The sequence below is a fragment of the Delphinus delphis genome, chromosome 1 (genome assembly GCF_949987515.2).
Source record: "Delphinus delphis chromosome 1, mDelDel1.2, whole genome shotgun sequence".
NCBI classification, from domain to species: Eukaryota; Metazoa; Chordata; class Mammalia; order Artiodactyla; family Delphinidae; genus Delphinus; species Delphinus delphis.
In genome coordinates, this window is record NC_082683.1 from 43,401,692 (window position 1) to 43,420,244 (window position 18,553).

At 35.0% G+C, this 18,553-nt stretch overlaps 1 protein-coding gene across 9 annotated transcripts in view; it reads right to left on the bottom strand.

Annotated features, from left to right (window-relative positions):
* Positions 1 to 18,553, bottom strand: part of TUT4 (terminal uridylyl transferase 4) — a 143,040-nt gene that overhangs the window by 27,370 nt on the left and 97,117 nt on the right. For all 9 annotated transcript variants that reach the window (XM_060022067.1, XM_060022037.1, XM_060022054.1 and 6 more), the window contains 9 exons: positions 16,712 to 16,886; positions 14,326 to 15,026; positions 11,989 to 12,139; positions 8,914 to 9,000; positions 6,919 to 7,022; positions 4,185 to 4,242; positions 3,998 to 4,101; positions 3,606 to 3,695; positions 1,235 to 1,348 (listed from right to left, as the gene is read on the bottom strand). In XM_060022067.1, coding sequence (XP_059878050.1) covers positions 1,235 to 1,348; positions 3,606 to 3,695; positions 3,998 to 4,101; positions 4,185 to 4,242; positions 6,919 to 7,022; positions 8,914 to 9,000; positions 11,989 to 12,139; positions 14,326 to 15,026; positions 16,712 to 16,886 — 1,584 coding nt within the window. The remainder of the gene's footprint in view (positions 1 to 1,234; positions 1,349 to 3,605; positions 3,696 to 3,997; positions 4,102 to 4,184; positions 4,243 to 6,918; positions 7,023 to 8,913; positions 9,001 to 11,988; positions 12,140 to 14,325; positions 15,027 to 16,711; positions 16,887 to 18,553) is intronic.

Consider the following 18,553-nt stretch of genomic DNA (forward strand, 5'->3'; position numbering starts at 1 on the left):
GGTAACATAATGAGAGAACAGAGACAAACCACAATGAAAACAAAATTTGTGTTCCATTTGGGTTAATCACAGTATTCTATCAAAGTCACAGCAAATTATAGCAAATGGCTGCTATAATATTACTGGGCCAATTAAGCTTAAGATCCCCAAATTTAAAGTTAGACTAATACAGAGAATTATCTTGGCCTTGGCAGGCCTAATTAATTCATGCAAAGTTTTAAATATCCTATAGTGAACAACCTTGTTAAAAAACAAACATCACTCAACATAGATTCAAGCAACTTAAATTTTTCTGTTGGGAAAGGATGTTTAAATTTTTTATTTCTCTCCCACTATTTGTTTAAAAGAGGGAAAGAAATGCTGTTAAAACCACATGCATTCATTAGAACTTTTAAAAACTTACTAAGGCCATCTGACACGCACATATGGCTTGCTATTTTGTGATACTCTTCTTTGCCATGACTATCAAAGTTTACGTGAAATCAGAATATGTGATTTTCCAAACAATTCTGATGCTTCTCAGCTACCTCAAAATAACCACCTACCTAAGAAATTAGAACCTGATCCACCCCAATGCTTGCAAATCCACTTTGTGCCAAGAATGAGGAGGAACAGATGGATGATTAAGAACTCCTTTGTATTTATTTTAGAGAGTATAAATTGACTACAAAAAGAGACTCTATGAGTCACCAAATCCGAGTAAATATGAGTATAATCTGTTTCTTTTGATGTACATTCTTATGCTTAATGCAATTTACATGACCTTACAGAGATAAGGAAGAATTTCCTTGTGTTTCTTTCTCAACCAAAATTCACAAAGTTGACCAAAGTATATACAGGAATAAATCAAACTTCATTGCCAAGCAGGAGGAGGGAGAATACTCTGAAAAGAAGAAACTTATGTATTTGCATCTGAGAGACTATAATATATAAGTTCATGAATGGCTACAAATTTCATTATCATTGGCAGCATTCTAAGACTGTGAAATACAAAAATGTTACAAAAGATATTCAATAGTTCTATTCATCTAGTAGTCTTTTGGTAGTCTATATTCTCCCATAATAAGCTTTTCAAAAAGGTTCATTATTCGATTAAACCATTAATGAAAGAAGAAAACTTAGAATATCCATGATGGAAACATCTTTCATGATCTCATGAACTGAGTAAGATCTACTATATTTAGAGTGTATACACCTACACAGAAACGCCTTTATAGTTTTCTTAAACATTTACCTCTTGTAGAACTGGGATAACAGGTGGTTTTCTCTGCTGCAGAAAGTACAGCACCATAAGGATATAAGCATATGAAGATAAACTTCCCCTGGAAGCATCTCCAATGTCACATCGCTAAAAAAACATAAGGATTGAAAATAAAACTTCAGAATCTTATTCCATGCAGAAGTATTGACTACCTTAAGACACCATTTTTTAAACCTATCAAACCGTCAAATACCCAAAAGTTCAATAACAAGCTGTTATAGAGGGTATGGGTAAACAGGTACTCATACATTAAAGAATATACAGTAGCATAAATTTCATGAAGAATAATTTGGCAATATCAAAATTATAAAAGCACATCTCCCTTAATGTATCAATTCTATTCTAAGAATTTATCCTGCAAATATGCCAAGAAACATGTGAAATGACTAAATAAAATTTCTATTGTAATACTATTTTAACAGCAAATATGAGAAAGAACTTAAAGCTCATCAGTAAAGTACAGGTTTAAAAAACTGATGACTATCCACACAATGGAATAGTATGCAGCCATTAAAAAGAAAAGGAAAGCTCTTAGTATACTAATAGGAAATAATCTCCAATATTTATTGCTCAGTTAAAAAAGCAAAGTACAAAACAGTGTTTTCAGCGTGTTTATACCTATAATAAAAAGAGGCAGGAAATTTGCTTGCACTGGAATAATATATCTCTGGAAGGATACAGAGGAACGTTTAACACTGTTTGCCTCTAAGAAGAGGCAAAGGTTGGCTAGGAGACAGATGTGGAAGGAAGATTTTCTGCCATAAATCCCATTAGACCTTTTAATTTTTGAACCACATGAATACGTTGGCTATTCAAAAAAGATTTTTTTTAATTTAAAAAAAAACCCTGGGGGCTTCCCTGATGGCGCAGGGGTTGAGAGTCCACCTGCCAATGCAGGGTACAAGGGTTCACGTCCCAGTCTGGGAAGATCCCACATGCTGCGGAGCGGCTGGGCCCATGAGCCATCGCCACTGAGCCTGTGCGTCCGGAGCCTGTGCTCTGCAACGGGAGGGGCCACGGCAGTGAGAGGGCTGCGAACCGCAAAAAAAAAAAAAAAACCCTGAAAGAATCCTCAGAGACTTCCCTTGAGTAAAGCTTTAGCTGATATTATATAAAGGGAGAGGAATGATTTTTCTGACATGAACCACTTGATTTTTTGTTTACATCTTTATTGGACTATAATTGCTTTACAATGGTGTGTTAGTTTCTGCTTTATAACAAAGTGAATCAGTTATACATATACATATGTTCCCATATCTCCTCCCTCTTGGCGTCTCCCTCTCACCCTCCCTATCCCACCCATCTAGGTGGTCACAAAGCACCGAGCTGATCTCCCTGTGCTATGTGGATGCTTCCCACTAGCTAGCTATTTTACATTTGGTAGGGTATATATGTCCATGCCACTCTCTCACTTTGTCACAGCTTACCCTTCCCCCTTCCCCATATCCTCAAGTCCATTCTCTAGTAGGTCTGTGTCTTTATTCCCCTCTTACCCCTAGGTTCTTCATGACATTTTTTTTTCATAGATTCCATATATACGGAACCACTTGATTTCATAACCTAAACTCAATGAGAGTAAGGAACTGTCATGTTGGAGTTATTCTGTGAGGTGAATGTAAAAGACTAGCTGTATCAAATGATTTGTAGTATGTGGCTGGATGCGCTCCTTTTCTAAGATGACTCTGTCCATAAAGACATGTATAGGAATATCTAAACAAATATGTCTCCCTTTTGGAAGAGTCGGCTTTATGAAATGAAAATGTAACCAAGTCACTCCCCTACTAAAACCCTTCCACCAACACATTCACAAAATTAACTATTTACTGAGCACCTACCATAAAGCAGGCACTACACTGAAATAAAGATACAGAGGCCTCAACCCTCATGGAGTTTACTCACTTAGCAAAACAACCAAGAAAACAGAATTCAGTATTAAGTGTTATAATAGGGGAAACATTAGGTTTTATTGGTATTGCTTTGTTTTCTTGGCCAGAAAAATTTACCACTAAACCCAAACACCAGATTTCCTAACCCAGAGCCTTTTAACTAGGATGGTATGCCAACTCCCATGCCTAGGGTTGGAAATCATTACTGCATTGAGAAATTATACTATAAGAAATTTACTAGAGTGTTACCTATGAGAGGAGAGCAAACAGAGAAAAAAACTAAGAATCACCCTACTCTGAAAGGTATAACTTTAAACCATTTAATATTGACAGTTTCTTCTTAAAAGCTCAGGTAAACAAAACTGAGAAAATATTTGTCACAAGTCTGACATCAGCATGTTTTACTTTAATATCATGAGTATTATAACAAAGCAGATCATTAGCTTTTTCATAAATACCTTAGCAAACACTTTCATAGTATATCCCAAGTACTGCACTCTAGGATCAATAGCTGCATATGTAGCTAGCATTCTTGTGTTATGCTGAGCCTGAAAAATAAATTACATATTTGAAAGCATTTCAAATTTATTAAAATTAAACTTACAGATCAGCTAAAAAGATAAACTCCACATAGAATATATATAAATGTTAAACTTAAAATACCTGTAAATGAGTCAAGCAAAAATTAACCTTCAATCTGAAGGAAATGTTAAGATGACTGATAAAATTTTTTTTTCCCTATACTAACCACATTCGTAAGTTTTAAACATAAAGGTACAGTCAGTGATCTGTAAACTTTTAAAATGACAACTGTAAACATACCTGGGTCTTTACAGACAGTGAAACTTACCAACGTATTATATAAACTGATATCGCCTTCTAAACCACTTCGTCTGTGTTCAAATTTTACTATAGGCACTTTGGCAGTAGTTATAGGCAAAATGTTTCTTAAACCTGATTTAAAAAAAAAAAACTTCACTAGGTTAAATAATTTTCATAAAACTAAAAAAAAATTTCTGTTGTTTTAAAGTTCATACCTGGATGTCTCTTAAGAATTTTCGCCAAATTTTCAATTATTTCCTTACAATTTAATTTCTAAAAAACAAAAGAAATAAATAATAAAGTCTGTCTGACTCAACTTGGTCTTGTGCAAATTCTATTTTAATCTAGACATTTAATATTAGCACTTAAAATCTCCAGCCAGAAGTCTATATAACCTTGCTAGTCAAAGAACATGGTCCATAGACCTGCAGTATCACCAACACCTGGAAACTCGATAGAAATGCAGAATCTCAGTCTCCACTCCGGTCTACTGAATCATAATCTGCATAGTAACAACATTCCCAGGTAATTCACATCCACATTAAAGTTTGAGAAGCACAAAAACAGGAGAATAATGTTTTCAAATACATGGATAAAAAACTAGAGATGGGTTTGGTGAAGGCAAAACAGTACAGTGATTAAGAACATAGGCTGTGAATTTAGACAAACCTGGATTCAAATCTTGAACTAAGTATTGACTAGCTGTGTGACTCTGACCAGATCCTTAACCCCTCTGAGCCTCATACGACTTATAAAATCAAGATAATCATCAACTCCTACTCTTTTATAAAGGAGCTGGATTACATGAGACACCTATGTAAAGCATTCAGCAGCATACTTCATACAAAGTAGCACTTTAAGTCTGTCAGCTATTTACTATCATATGTTGATGAGGAAAAGAATAATCCTACTATTACAAGCACCTACTTCTTCAAAAAAACCCTCTTACCTCTGCAAATTTAAATGTGTTGGTTATTTAAAAACTAGACAGCAAAGCTGATATGGTAACGATAACCCTAATATAAGGAACAAGGAAGATAACGGCATAAATTAACTGGATTAAGTTCAATGCCCACATCTACTACTAAAATCACTTTTGCATATCCCCAACATGCTCTTTTTAGCTACAAGAGAGCAGTAGTCATTGCAGCTTAACCTGGGGATTTCAAGGGAATCTTTAGAATTAACACATAATACAAGAGGTTGTTTTTCTCTTTGTTATACAAAGATACAATTTATACTAAGTTAAAAGTTTCCATTATGGCTCATCTGGAAGAAAATAATTTACTCATGTTCATTGTTTCAACTTTCCAGAGCGAATAGCACAGGTAATATATAGTATACAAACCCTTGGTGATGGAACACCTGATTATTAAATTTTACATAGAAGGGATCTAAAACCCTAACCTCCTTCCTGGGTAAAAACCACTTCCTATTCCCTCAATTCCTGCCCTTCAGAATGGAAAGGGGAAGCCTCTTTCCAAGGAGATGGCGTTGAGTAGAAGTGGGTTAAGGAGAACTAAAAAATTTATAACTTTTCATTTTCTTTATAGAACAAAAAGATATTAATTAACACCAGAAGCAATTTCTTAGGACCATAAATAAGCATCTACCAGGTATCACTGCCATCTTTTCTTGGGTTCTAACAATTTAAAAAACACCTTTTGAAAAAACTATTTCAGAAATGCACAGGTACACTATTCTGCTGAATTATTTTATAATACAACAGAGGCTATACTGACACCACTAAAGATGCCAGAAGCTTGGCCTCACCCCAATCTTGCAAGCAGTCCCTGATTTTGAAACATAAATACCAACAGCTATGTTGTTAAAGAAACGAGCAACTACAGAGATACCCTCCTTTTCTAGTTGCTGCTAGGAAGGCCTGGGACACTTCTTCCCTGTCCATTCAGTCCCTTTCTTTACTAGAGCTCAGACAATCTCATTCCCACTGTTGAGGCCTGGTACACAAAAAAGGAAAACATAAGTACCCACTCTCACTGCTGAGACTGCTCTGGGGGAAGGTTTGCTCCTGGCATCTCATGGTGGAACTCAGAAAGCTTTCAATTTCAGAAAGTAGGGGTTAGGTTCTACAGTACTATTAGTACTATATTTCAACTACATTATGGGTTAAATAAATTACAGAGAAGCAGTGGGATACAATGGAAAGAGCATGAACTCTGGAGTCAGACAGACCTGGGTACGAATCCCGGCTCCAACATTTACTAGCTGTGTGAACTTGAGCAAGTCAGTTTATCTCTCAAAGCCTCAGTTTCCTCATCTGTAAAATGGGGGAAATTATCTACCTCGAAGGTGGTTGTAAGAGTGAAATGAGATAATGTATGTAAAAGTGTATACTGGGGGCTCAAATGTTAGTTCCCTTCCCCGCCCAAAATGAGTTTCTAAAAGCTAGCCTAGAACACATAATTTATAACAATGCTTCTATGGAAAAAAATGTATTTTGAGTACCCCCAAATTATAATCAACTTGTAGAACACAATCCATTTATAAATTAAATGTCCACCTTTATTTTCTATCTTTAGTGATACAGAGACATCACCTAATGGAAGAGATATGAAAAGACAGAGTAAGTGAGATCAATGTTTACTACCAAACTGAAGCAACAGTTTTTCATTGGCTCTAATGAAAAAATTTCCAACTCTATGGTACATTTTTTCCACAAATTCATTAAAAAGCACTTGTAACTATCTGTGACATGGTTTTTACATTATAAAATCACTGAAACAGTACATTTACTTACTTAAATACTTGAATGTCTTCTAAAATGATAATACTAGTGCTTTTACATTTCAAACACTGCTATTGCTAATATATTTATACAAAGAATGACACCTTACATTTTTATCAATTCTACATACAAAATTAAAAACACACTCATCACTAGAAGAAAATAAACTTTCACATCACTTTCCAAACACTAACTCTTACCTCTGCATTTTCGTGGCCTTCAAGGGTCATACAAATATCCAGATCACTATCACGAAATCCAAATCCATTCTTAGAAGAGCCAAATAAGCACAATCTTGCCTTTTCTAAGCAAAGGAAAACAAAAGTCAAAAGTTTTATAATTATCAGGAAAGAGGAGTCTTCTATTAACTACTAATGGCCTACCACAGGATAATCTTATCCAATTCCATGGCTTAAATTATCTACCATTAGCAGATACACTGAGAAATTCCAAAACACTCACCTAAAGCCCAGGTCTTCTCCCCAAAATCTCACACCCATGTATCTAACTGCTTTTCCCATTTTTCCACAGACATCATAAATTCAACAAGTCAAAACTAAACTAGCAACTTCACCTCAAACCTACTACTATTCAGAAATATACATGTGGTTCTTAACACCTCTCAACTTTCACATCCAAACACTTACCAAGTTTTTTACCTTCTTCCAACTTAATGACCTCATAAACTCATCTACTTTTATTCATTCTCAACATCAATACCAATAGTTAAGATCAATATTTAGAGATTTATCTCTTGGAAATAAACTAGTTTCTTCAGGGCACAATTCAAGTAGTTTTACAAATATCATCTTAGTATATAGAATTAATTCTCCTCTAAAGTGAGGGATTAATCTATTTGATATAAATTATATATACAATTATTATATATATAGTTATATATATAATATTCATATATATATATTATTAGGGTTATTCCTTCATGCTTATTAGTGTCACTCAATAAGCTGTGGCTTAACAAGAATGGATCATTCTCCCTATTAATTCTTGTAGCCTACATATTTAGATAATAAATTCTGTATTTTCAAACTTAATCCTCCTATTCAGTTCTGATGCCCTACTTGAAATCAATGACAACTGAGAGATATAAAAGAAGCTACATTCATCAGCAAATAAAAAGTGCATGGGTTTAATATAACAAGAACTTAGATTTGGTCAATACTTTATACACTAGCAAATATAATTAAAAATAGAATCCTGTAGCACAAAACAGATCATATTTTAAAGGTATAAGTTCATTCTGATTATAAATCAACTCTTCATCCTTTTCTAAAATATTTGGCCACAAAACTCTTGATTCTTTACCTCATGCCCAAAACCTGCCCCCTTCTGCTATTTTTTTGCCATCTCAATTAAATAGCACCACCCAACTAGTGAAGGAAAGATCCTGAAACCATCCTTGACTCCTTTCTTTTTGTCACATCTAACATGTAATGCATCAGCAAATCCTGTTGACTCTACATTCAAAATATATCCTCAATCTAATCACTTCTCACCTACTCTTCCAAATCACTATTATGTCTCATCTGAACTTATGCAACAGCTTCTTAAATGTTCTGCTTGCTTCTATTCTTATGGACCTGTACTCCATTCTCTCAGATCATGTCACTTATGTGTTAAAACCCTCCAGAAGCCTTCTCATTAGACATTCAAAATAAAATTCAAAGTCCTTCTACCAACACCTATAAGACTCTAATGATCTAAACTCTAGGTTAACTCTCTGATCTCACCTTTCTATTACAGTCTACCTCACACACTCCACTCAAGCCACACTAACTTTCAAGCATGTCAAATATAATTGCGTCATGGGGTATTGTACTTGCTGCTGCTTCTCTCTCGAATGTTCTCTCCTTGAATATTCATAATAATTTGCTCCTTTATATTATTAATGGCTCTGCTCAAATGTCACCTTATCACCTTATCACTATCGTTCTAACTTCTGTACGTTAACAGTGTTTATTATTTCCTGATATATTGTTTACTTGTCAGTTGACTATCTGTCACCCCTCTTGATATAAGCTTCATGAGAGCTGGTTTCACCTCTTTTGTTAGCACTGTATCCCCAGCACCTAGAATAGTACCTAACATATAACATGCAATAAACACTTTTTAAACAAATGAAACTCAGACCAAGTAACTATAATAACAAAAGCAATCAACTTTGACATACAACATACCATCATACTCTTTTTGAATAAACTTTTCCAAGCCAATTAAAATTTGCTCCCTGTTGTGTTGTTCAGAAAAAGGTGGTGACAATTCATCTAAGTTAAAAAAAGAAAAGGAAAAAGAAAAGTAAGGAGAATGAAATCTGAAAATGTCTTCAATTTTCTACCCTAAATCTTTACTTTTCTTCATTATTTGTTGACTCTCTGACATTAAAATCATAAATGTTACTGCGGAAGGAAGGAGCAGAGAAAGAACAGAAAAATAACTTTACAGATCTATGTACATTTCACATGATCATTTTCCCTGTGAAACAGCTACAAGATATACTTTCTTCTACAAATTATTTAATTTTTTTTTCAGACAATCCACTCTCTCCCATATACATGCTGGTTTTTCCCCTCCTGTTAAGACTATTCTCATACTGTTACACAAGGTACCCAAATCAATCAAATCTAACAGTTCCCTCAAATGCTTGGTCAAGATTCATACCTTCCTTATAAGCTTCTTTGTCCAATCATGGCTTTTAATGACCTCTCCTTAATTGTATTTCCTTAGTTCTTCAAACCACTTGCCAGTTTAGTTTATACTGTCCTTCCAGTTTTCTAGTTATTTTATTTACAGTCATCTTATTTTTCCAAATAAGACCATACACTCCTTAAGAATAGTCTTTTTTTTTCTATCTCTTTTTCCAAATAAGACCATACATTCCTTAAGAATAATCTTTTTTTTTCTATCTCCTCCTCCAGACTCATACCCAAGAGTTAATATGGTAAGGAATTAAATTAATATTCAGCTTTTGAAAAACAAATGCATCATCAGTGGTTGCAAGCTGAATAGCTGATATACAGGTGATGAGGTCAGGGAATCTCAGGATGGAATGCAGTCTATAACAAAGAATCCAGCTACATTATAAATGTATAAGAAAACTTCACTCAAGGGAGTGGGGGGGTGGGAAGGCACTAATCTAACTTTGAAAATAAGTGGAGTCTGTAAGACTAAGGGTTAAAGGAACTGCACATAAGCACTGTACTCTAATTGATAAAGTTGCTTCCCATCAGGGTATAGGATAACAGTTCTGATAATGCTATACATGTGTACTTAAATGGAAGAATTAAATAAATGGGTGGCACATGGTGGGAGCCAGGTTTCTCACTGTTGGAGTTGGACATTTACAGATAATCAGAAAGAGGAGGCTAGAAAGAGCCATGTGGTAATGTATTAGACTTGGAGACATCAGTACAAAGTCATGCTTAGCTTAATAAAGGTAAGATGGTCACATGGAATTATTTATAGATACGTGTACATACATGGATTAGTATACACACATAAATTTTCTTGCTCGGAGAGGACCCAGAAACAACAATACCCAGTAACACAACAAGCACTCTAACACCCAGATCTTGGTTTCTAACACCATCCTCCAATAAAGGCACCAGGGCTCTTTGGGAAAATGTCTAATTCTAGGACTGAGACAGAAATTTATATGATGATCCTGGAGTATCTTGCAGGGCCAGAAAGTAAGAAAGTGCTAAAATACAAAAGAACAAACTAACAACAACAACAAAAAGAAACCAAAAAACTCCACACACTGATGGGAATATATCAAAAGGTCACAGGAACCAAATGAAAGCACTCCCAACAGCCAAATTTGGAACAATTTGGGCAACAAAAATAGTAGTATTGGATTATAACCCAAAGTATAATACATCTATGAGTCCATACTGAGATAAATATATGACTCAATAAATAAAAACAAATGTAGTGAATTATATCTTAATAAAGCTGTTAAAGAAGAATGAACCATGGTCCAGCCATTCAACTCCTAGGTATTTACGCAAGAGAAATTAAAACATATGTCCATACTCAGACATACATGAATGTACACAGTATATTTATTTATAACAGCCAAAATTTAGAAACAAAATATTTATCAACAAGTGAGTGGTAAACAAAATGTAGTATAGCCACACAACAGAACACAACTCCGCAATAAAAAGAAATGAACCACTGATACACATCACAGCATAGATGAATCTCAAAAATAATTATGCCAAGTTAAAGAAGCCAGATGCCCTCATCAAAAAAAAGTACATTCCATGTGATTCTATTTACCTAGAACTCTAGAAAAATTCAAAGTAATCTATAGTGACCAAAAGCAGATAAGTAGTTGCCTGGCAGGAGGTGAAGATAAGGAAGGGTAGAAGGGAGGGAATACAATGGAGAACTAATGTTATGACATCAGAAACTTTATCTTACCCGGGACACAGTAAGTACTTAAAAAATGTTTGCTGAGTGAAGGTTTATTCCAGGTACACCATAAATGTTTATTGAAAAATGGTATGTAAGGCTTTACCCAAATCTTTATAACCTTATCTGCCTCTATTACCTTTATTATACTCTACCAAATTTAAGGCAATTATTCTCTCAAACAAATACTACACCCTATGCTTTTATGCATAATCTCATATCTGAAAATGCAGTCCATCTCAAATGCCACATCATTAACTCCAATTCCTCTGACCCACTCCAGTTAAAATTAATTGTGCCTGACTGAACTGCATTTTGTTTACCACTGCTATAGAATGTAACACATTCTGCTTCCAATTATGGCAAGTTTCATACATGTCTTATATAACCATTTAGAGTAACACTGTGCAAGAAAATTGCAATGACGGTAATGTTCTCTATCCAGACTGCCCAATGCAGTAGCCACTAGCCACATGTAGCTACTCAATACCTGAGGTGTGACTAGTATAACTGAGTAATTTAATTTTTTATTTTATTTTAGCTAATTTAAATTTAAATAGACACATATATCTAGTGACCACCATATTAGACAGCACAAATCCAGAGTCCAAGCTCCTTAAAAGCAACACGATGGACTCTGCATTCCCCTTGGCATTTACCACTGTGCCTTGCACACAGTAGGCATTTAATAAATATATGTGGTTGGGTCTCTAAACTATTTAAAAACCTCTACCCAAACAAAATGTAAGCAAACTATTTTCAAATAAGAAAATAAATATTCAAAATCTAAGAAATAATCTAGTCTTAGGAAGTAGTTCTAGTAATAAAAGACTTACCAAAACATCTTTTACATACTAAATCAAGTATTTCCCGAAATCGATTTGTCATTGGTGGTAGAGGCTTTAGATCAATTTTCCTGAAATCCTCTGGGCAATCATTTTTTGAATGGCCATCCTTTTTGCAGATGCTGCATACTATTGTTGGCGGCTACACAAAGGTTAAAAAAAGAATCTAATAATCAAATAAACTATTGAGGGACTTTATTATCACTTATAAAGCAGTACAAAAAGAAACTTTTATGCAAGTCAGTCTGATAACCTGCACTTTCAAGAGGTTAAAAAGAAAAGCATGTTAATGAAATTCAGTATTACATGTAAAAAGAAAAACACATTTTGAGCCAACTACTAATTTTCTTCTCCACTAAAATATTACCAAGGATTAGATTTACCTTAAGATGTAAAATAAAGGAAATACCAGGAGATACAAAAGGTATAGGTTAATTCAAACAGTGTGATCAGCTCCCAAAATGAAATGCATACATCACATTTTAACCTATTAAGGTCTTTAACAAAGTAGATTATAAAGAAATTTCAAGTGGCACCTTTCATTTCACTTGAAACATTTTCTATCTTCAGAGTCAGTCATTTATAGAACCACTGCTTGACTAGTTGGTTCAATTTCATTACATTAGCATGGTACTCAAGAAACTAAAGGGCTGAACTCTAAAAGTGACTCAGCTTCATACAAGGAACAACTCTTATGCAATAGCCACAAACAACTTTCAAACCCTGCAACACCATTTCAAATGTATTCTAACAGACTACCAGACAGGTGGCCAAAACAGTAAAAATTCATCCCAACTACTTGAAAAACAAAACTCATACGGTTAAGGAAGAGCACTACTCTTTTCTTTATTGTAATACACCTAGGAACTTAGCTCCTTCCTCCAGGGTTAGCCTGGACATTTACCTAGCCAAATATATACAGAAACCTCTCTTTGTGTGAATGCTGTGCTGTGGGCTAATTAACAGTACCATAGAAATTTTTATCAGCTTTTTAAAGCTTGTAAAAAATGACATATTTATCATAAAATTCTAGAAAAGTGTTACAGATAACTAGAGAGAGAAATAAAATTGGAGAAATAGTTACCTTAAGATAAGGTTCCAGGAAAAATAAGTATTAAGAAACGTAAACTGCAGTTATATTACTAAGAGGCTTTTCTAAATATCTGCCATTTATTTCATCTTTTTTAGTAGTCCATATGCCCTAAATACTACAACCTAAACAAAATGGGACAGAGTAGCCTTACAAAGGATGAAGAAACACAGCTTAGTAATTAGCTTAAAAATTCTAAAGCTTGTCAATAAACAATTATCGATAAATCAATAAAACTTGATGACTTTTCAGGGGTATTTTTTGTATTCTACTTGATTTACACATTATCTACATAATCATTTTTTAACCTAGGTGCTGATACTATTTCAATTATGTACACTACACTCGAAGCAAAGTACCTTAGCTAAAACTTTTATTAACAAATTATTTTCTGTTACAAAGTAGCTTATTTTCTGCTCGCTCAGGGTTTTATTTTCTATAATTTATCAAGTTAAAGTTCAGACTATCCCACTTTAAAAGTGAAAAAGTTAAGACTCCTATAACTCATAAGGGATATGCCAAAATCCAAAGAGAAGCTCAGTGGCAGACACAGGATCTGAATTCATTTTTTTTTTGGTTCCTGATCTTAGTTTTAACTCAACTATCTTTAGTTAAGTTTATATACCAACCTTTGACCCCCACCAAAAATCTTTAAAACAGAATACTATTAAAGTTTACAGACACTGTATTCGCCTTTGTGGAAGTAAATATAATCATATGTAAAAAAAATCAGCAAAATTTAAAATATATGCTGCCTTTACCAAACTCACTTTCATAAGATACCTGATGAATCCTTTCATATATGAGAAAGTTAAGCAAACCAACTAGTAATAGAGTGCTGAAACATTTCAGGTTTCATATACATTCTTAAAAGGCAACTACAGGGGCTTCCCTGGTGGCGCAGTGGTTTAGAGTCTGCCTGCCGATGCAGGGGACACGGGTTCGTGTCCCGGTCTGGGAAGATCCCACATGCCGCTGAGCCTGCACATCCGGAGCCTATGCTCCGCAATGCGAGAGTCCACAACAGTGAGAGGCCCATGTACCGCTAAAAAAAAAAAAAAAGGCAACTACAGGCAAACATACAAAAAGTAAAAGAAACATATACACCAGAATACCATTCCAAAACAATAGTCTACCATCATAGAAGCCATCTTTACATTTCTGAATCTAAAAACTATAAATACAGAGTCATACAACAATCACAAAACCTTACAGATTGTTTACAAACTGTATCCTACCTTGCCAGAGGTTAAAATAAACTTATCAAACACAAAATATAATTCCTGGGTGGGGTGGTTATCATCATCATTAAGGTCAGAAGTATCTTCTGTAGCTTTGCAGTTGCAAGAGGTAGCAGATGTGTCAGTGCATACAATGTGATGTGAACTTTCTGTTTCTAAATTTGACCTGCAGTCTGTACCAGCAGATTCATCTGGTTCAGGGGATTTACAATCAATGCAGTTACACTGGGTGAGCTCCTTTTTAAAACAAGTTTCTGAAGGTACTAAAACATCTTGTTTCTTAATTGATTTTGGCTCTAATTCACTGCTTTCACTGGTGGAAAGAGATGAAGATTCCTGTCCATGTTCAGCCAAATCTAATTCATTTATCAACAAATTATCATCTTCAGTAATACATCTCTGTGATGTACATTCCGTTTCTTCATATTTATCAGGCTGACCTCTTTCTGCACTTATTTTTTCTGTGCTTTCCCCAAGTAGAATGCAACAACTGGATGCCATATTTTCAGACTTCACTGGTTTCTTATTGCTTATTTTTCCCTTCTCTTTTTTCATGGAATCCACTGTAGATTTATTTCCACCCTTCCTCTGAGGACAGGCAAAATACCGATAAGCTGCCCTGAATCTCTCCACAACATATTCATAAACAAGCTGGCTGTTTAAGCTCCGTGCAACATTCCTCTTGATTGAAAATGGATCTAGTTAAAAAAAAAAAAAATGTCAGTAGCTAAGTATCTATTAACAAACTACATTTCCAAGCTTATACAAACAGCTACATTGTGAGCAGAGTGCATTTTCCCAAAATTTTTCTAAGGTAAGCTCCCAATGAGAGTTCCTGCAAACTGAGTAGTGGAAATAAAATAGCAACATCTTTCCTTTGTTTCTGTCATAAAATTAAAAACTAAAAGAAAAAGAGAGAAAAGAATAAAATAAGGTAATTAATGAGAGGATGGCTGAGGAGGCCAACTCAGTAATTACAAAATTTCAATGATGAAATTGCGAGAAAAAGCTATGCCAATATGCTTCCCTGTATTGTCTTTGGATGAAATTTTTCAAGCTCCAAGACGTAGTAATAATTTTCATCTCTTGTCACAATATTCTTCAGTTATATATACTCCTTGCAATTTAAACAAATAAAATATAGCCTAAAACTCTCCAGGCTTCAAGTTATACTGATTTTAAGATTTAACTTCAGTAATATCAGAAAATTAATGAGAGAAAGAAGGAGAAATAATAGAAAAAGTAGAAAAAAACCTAAGAAAGGAAAACTTAAACCAAAATTTAAACTCTGATACAGTCTAAAATGGCTATGCTGAAAAGGCTTGCGTCAACTGAATCCTCATTATTAAGAGCATAGAACAGAGTTCTGAACATGTTTCCGGGTTTTTGGATTTTATAAGCCTTAAATACAAATAGACCCCAGGAAAAAAGAACAGTGCCACCCAAAAGACGATACACATTTTCTCCACTACTGAAGATCATTAAGTGAAAGGATTAACAGGCCAGGCTTCAGATTGTTAAGACTGGGGCATCTGTTACTTTTTACTGTTATCTAAATCCATAGGCTTTTAAAAGCTTTACTTAGCCTCTTTCCCTTTTCTAGAAGAAAAAGAAAAAAAAAAAAAGAAGAAAAAAAGGCAGAGAGAAATTATGATGGCTGCAGGCTTCAGAGCTCATTTATTTACCATATGTAAGCGAGTACAAGATGTGAGTATGTGTTTGAGTGTATGAGAATATTTGTAAGTCCAACTCACAGTAGAGAAGCCCTGCAGAGGATGGAGGGAAGAGAAGAATGTGTAGCCTAAACAGACTAAAATGATGGACAGAAATTCCATTTCCTATCTATAAAAAGTGAGCAAAATGTTGTGGAATTTAAATTTTTTATTAAGAATTTAGAAGCAATACTATTTATTTCTGTATCTCTAAAGATCTTAATATTCTTGGGATTTGATGTGAAACCTTATTTGTCAGCATCAATTGTTCTTTTTTCCTTTAGCTTAGCCATATTTAATAAATGAGGTACTTCACAAGACTATGAAAAACTGGATTTTAAGATTATACTTTAACATAATTTTATGACACAAATATATTTAAAAATATCTTACAGTATTCATATAACTATTCTATTTTTCTGTATTTTTGAAATTTTCCACAATTAAAAAATAAAGGCATGTATACAAGCTAATTACCCTAGCCATTATAATATTTACAGATTGGAAACTTTTAAGTAAGCATTAAAAGAATTTATCCACAATATATAGTGACAACCTAGTGGCATATAGTGCTACAAAGCCAAGGGATAAAATTTATAACACTACATTAGAAATAGATGATTAGTGGCACACACAAAATTCTCCAAATGAAATATAACATATCATCTCACCTTCAATGGCTATTCGCCTTTTAGGCCAGTTTTTGTTTTCTCTTGTTAAAATATCTTGTATCCGTACACATATGACGTATTCCTCCAAAGCAAAATCCAGTGTGTAAAATTTTAGCAGCTCTAACCATAACTGTCCCAGGGACACCTGATTTGGTGTTCCCAATGTTAAAGGAGACTGGAAAAGAAAAAATACCTTTCATTTAAGCTTCACAAAACTTTAGAATTGTTTAACTTTCAATTTAAAAAGACCTTAGAGATCACCTTTTCAAAAACTGAGGCATAAAAGAATAGGTTGCCAAAAAGCAATCTGTGGCACAGCTGGCAACAGAGTGTCCCAGATTACTGACTCCTAGAATTTTGTGTTCTTTCCACTAAACCAGTGATGCTCAACCTTGGCTGCACATTAGAATCACACTGAGAGCACTAAAATTCACCAACACCTGAGCTTGACACCACTCCCATCTCCCATACCTTTCCCAAGACTGTGATTTAATGGACTGAGATTTTTAAAGCTTCCTAAGTGATTGTCCCGTGCTGTGCAGCCAAGGTTGCTAACCACTGTATAACAACTACTAGAGCTCCTCCATTGCAGCAATTACTTTTAAAATCTATATAAATGCCCAGGGCTTTCAAAAGCTAATTCCTTCATTCAACAAACATTTTAGAACCCACTGTGTCCCTGGCATTGTTCTGGGGATATAAAAAAATAATGGGAGCTCCCACTTAAACCATGTATCACTCACTCTTCTAAGTGGCACATATACAACTAATATATACAACTATTAATTCTAACAGCTATGAAGTAGATACTATAGGGCAAGGATGTGACTCAGGATCACCTGGCTACTGGGTCTGTGATGCTAATCATTATAGCATACTGTGACTCAAACAAGGTGAGGTCCATTTCACAGACTATTAGGAGAGGAAGAGACCATTTAACAATTACAATGAAGGCTACATACTAAAATGGGTCTCTGAATCGGGGGCGGCGGGGGTCTTAACAGAAAAGGTAATATCTGAATTCTAAAGCAATTAGCTAGATGAATGCCAGCTAAAAGTGACCACTAAGGCATATAAAGGCATAAAAATCATTCACTCATTCCATTCTACAACTATTCACTGAGTGCCTACTATGTGCCAGGCACTTGGGATATACCCGTGAAAAAAAAAACAAAGATCCAGGGCTTCCCTGGTGGCGCAGTGGTTGAGAGTCCGCCTGCCGATGCACGGCACACGGGTTTGTGCCCCGGTCCAGGAGGATCCCACATGCCGCGGGGCGGCTGGGCCCGTGAGCTATGGCCGCTGAGCCTGCGCGTCTGGAGCCTGTGCTCTGCAACGGGAGAGGCCACAACAGTGAGAGGCCCACGTACCGCAAAAAAAAAAACCCAAAAAACAAAGATCCTTGCCTTAGTGGTTCTTACATTCTAGGGGAAGAAGACAATAAGCAACGAACTTAATAAGTAAATTACACAGTAAGTTAGAAGAAGAAAAGTGCTATGGAAATAAGAAAAAGTTGAGTAGGTTTAGTAAAGGGGATGGGATATGGGAGCAGATTTCAGTGTTAAATATAGTCAGGATAGGACTTGTTGAGAAGGTATGATCTGAAGAAGAGGAAAAAGGGTTCTAAGAACAGGAAACAGAGCAAACACACTAAAGTAGGAGTGTAAACAGCTTTAAAAAGAAGACTAGTGTGGCAGAGAGAGGAGAAGAAAAGAGGGAAACAAAGAGCTAATCAGTAAGAACTCTGGCTTTTATTCTAAATTAAATGAGGAGCCACTGAAGTATTTCAAGTGTGGGGAGGGAGAAGGGCATGATCTGACTTAAGTTCTAGAAGAGCTATTC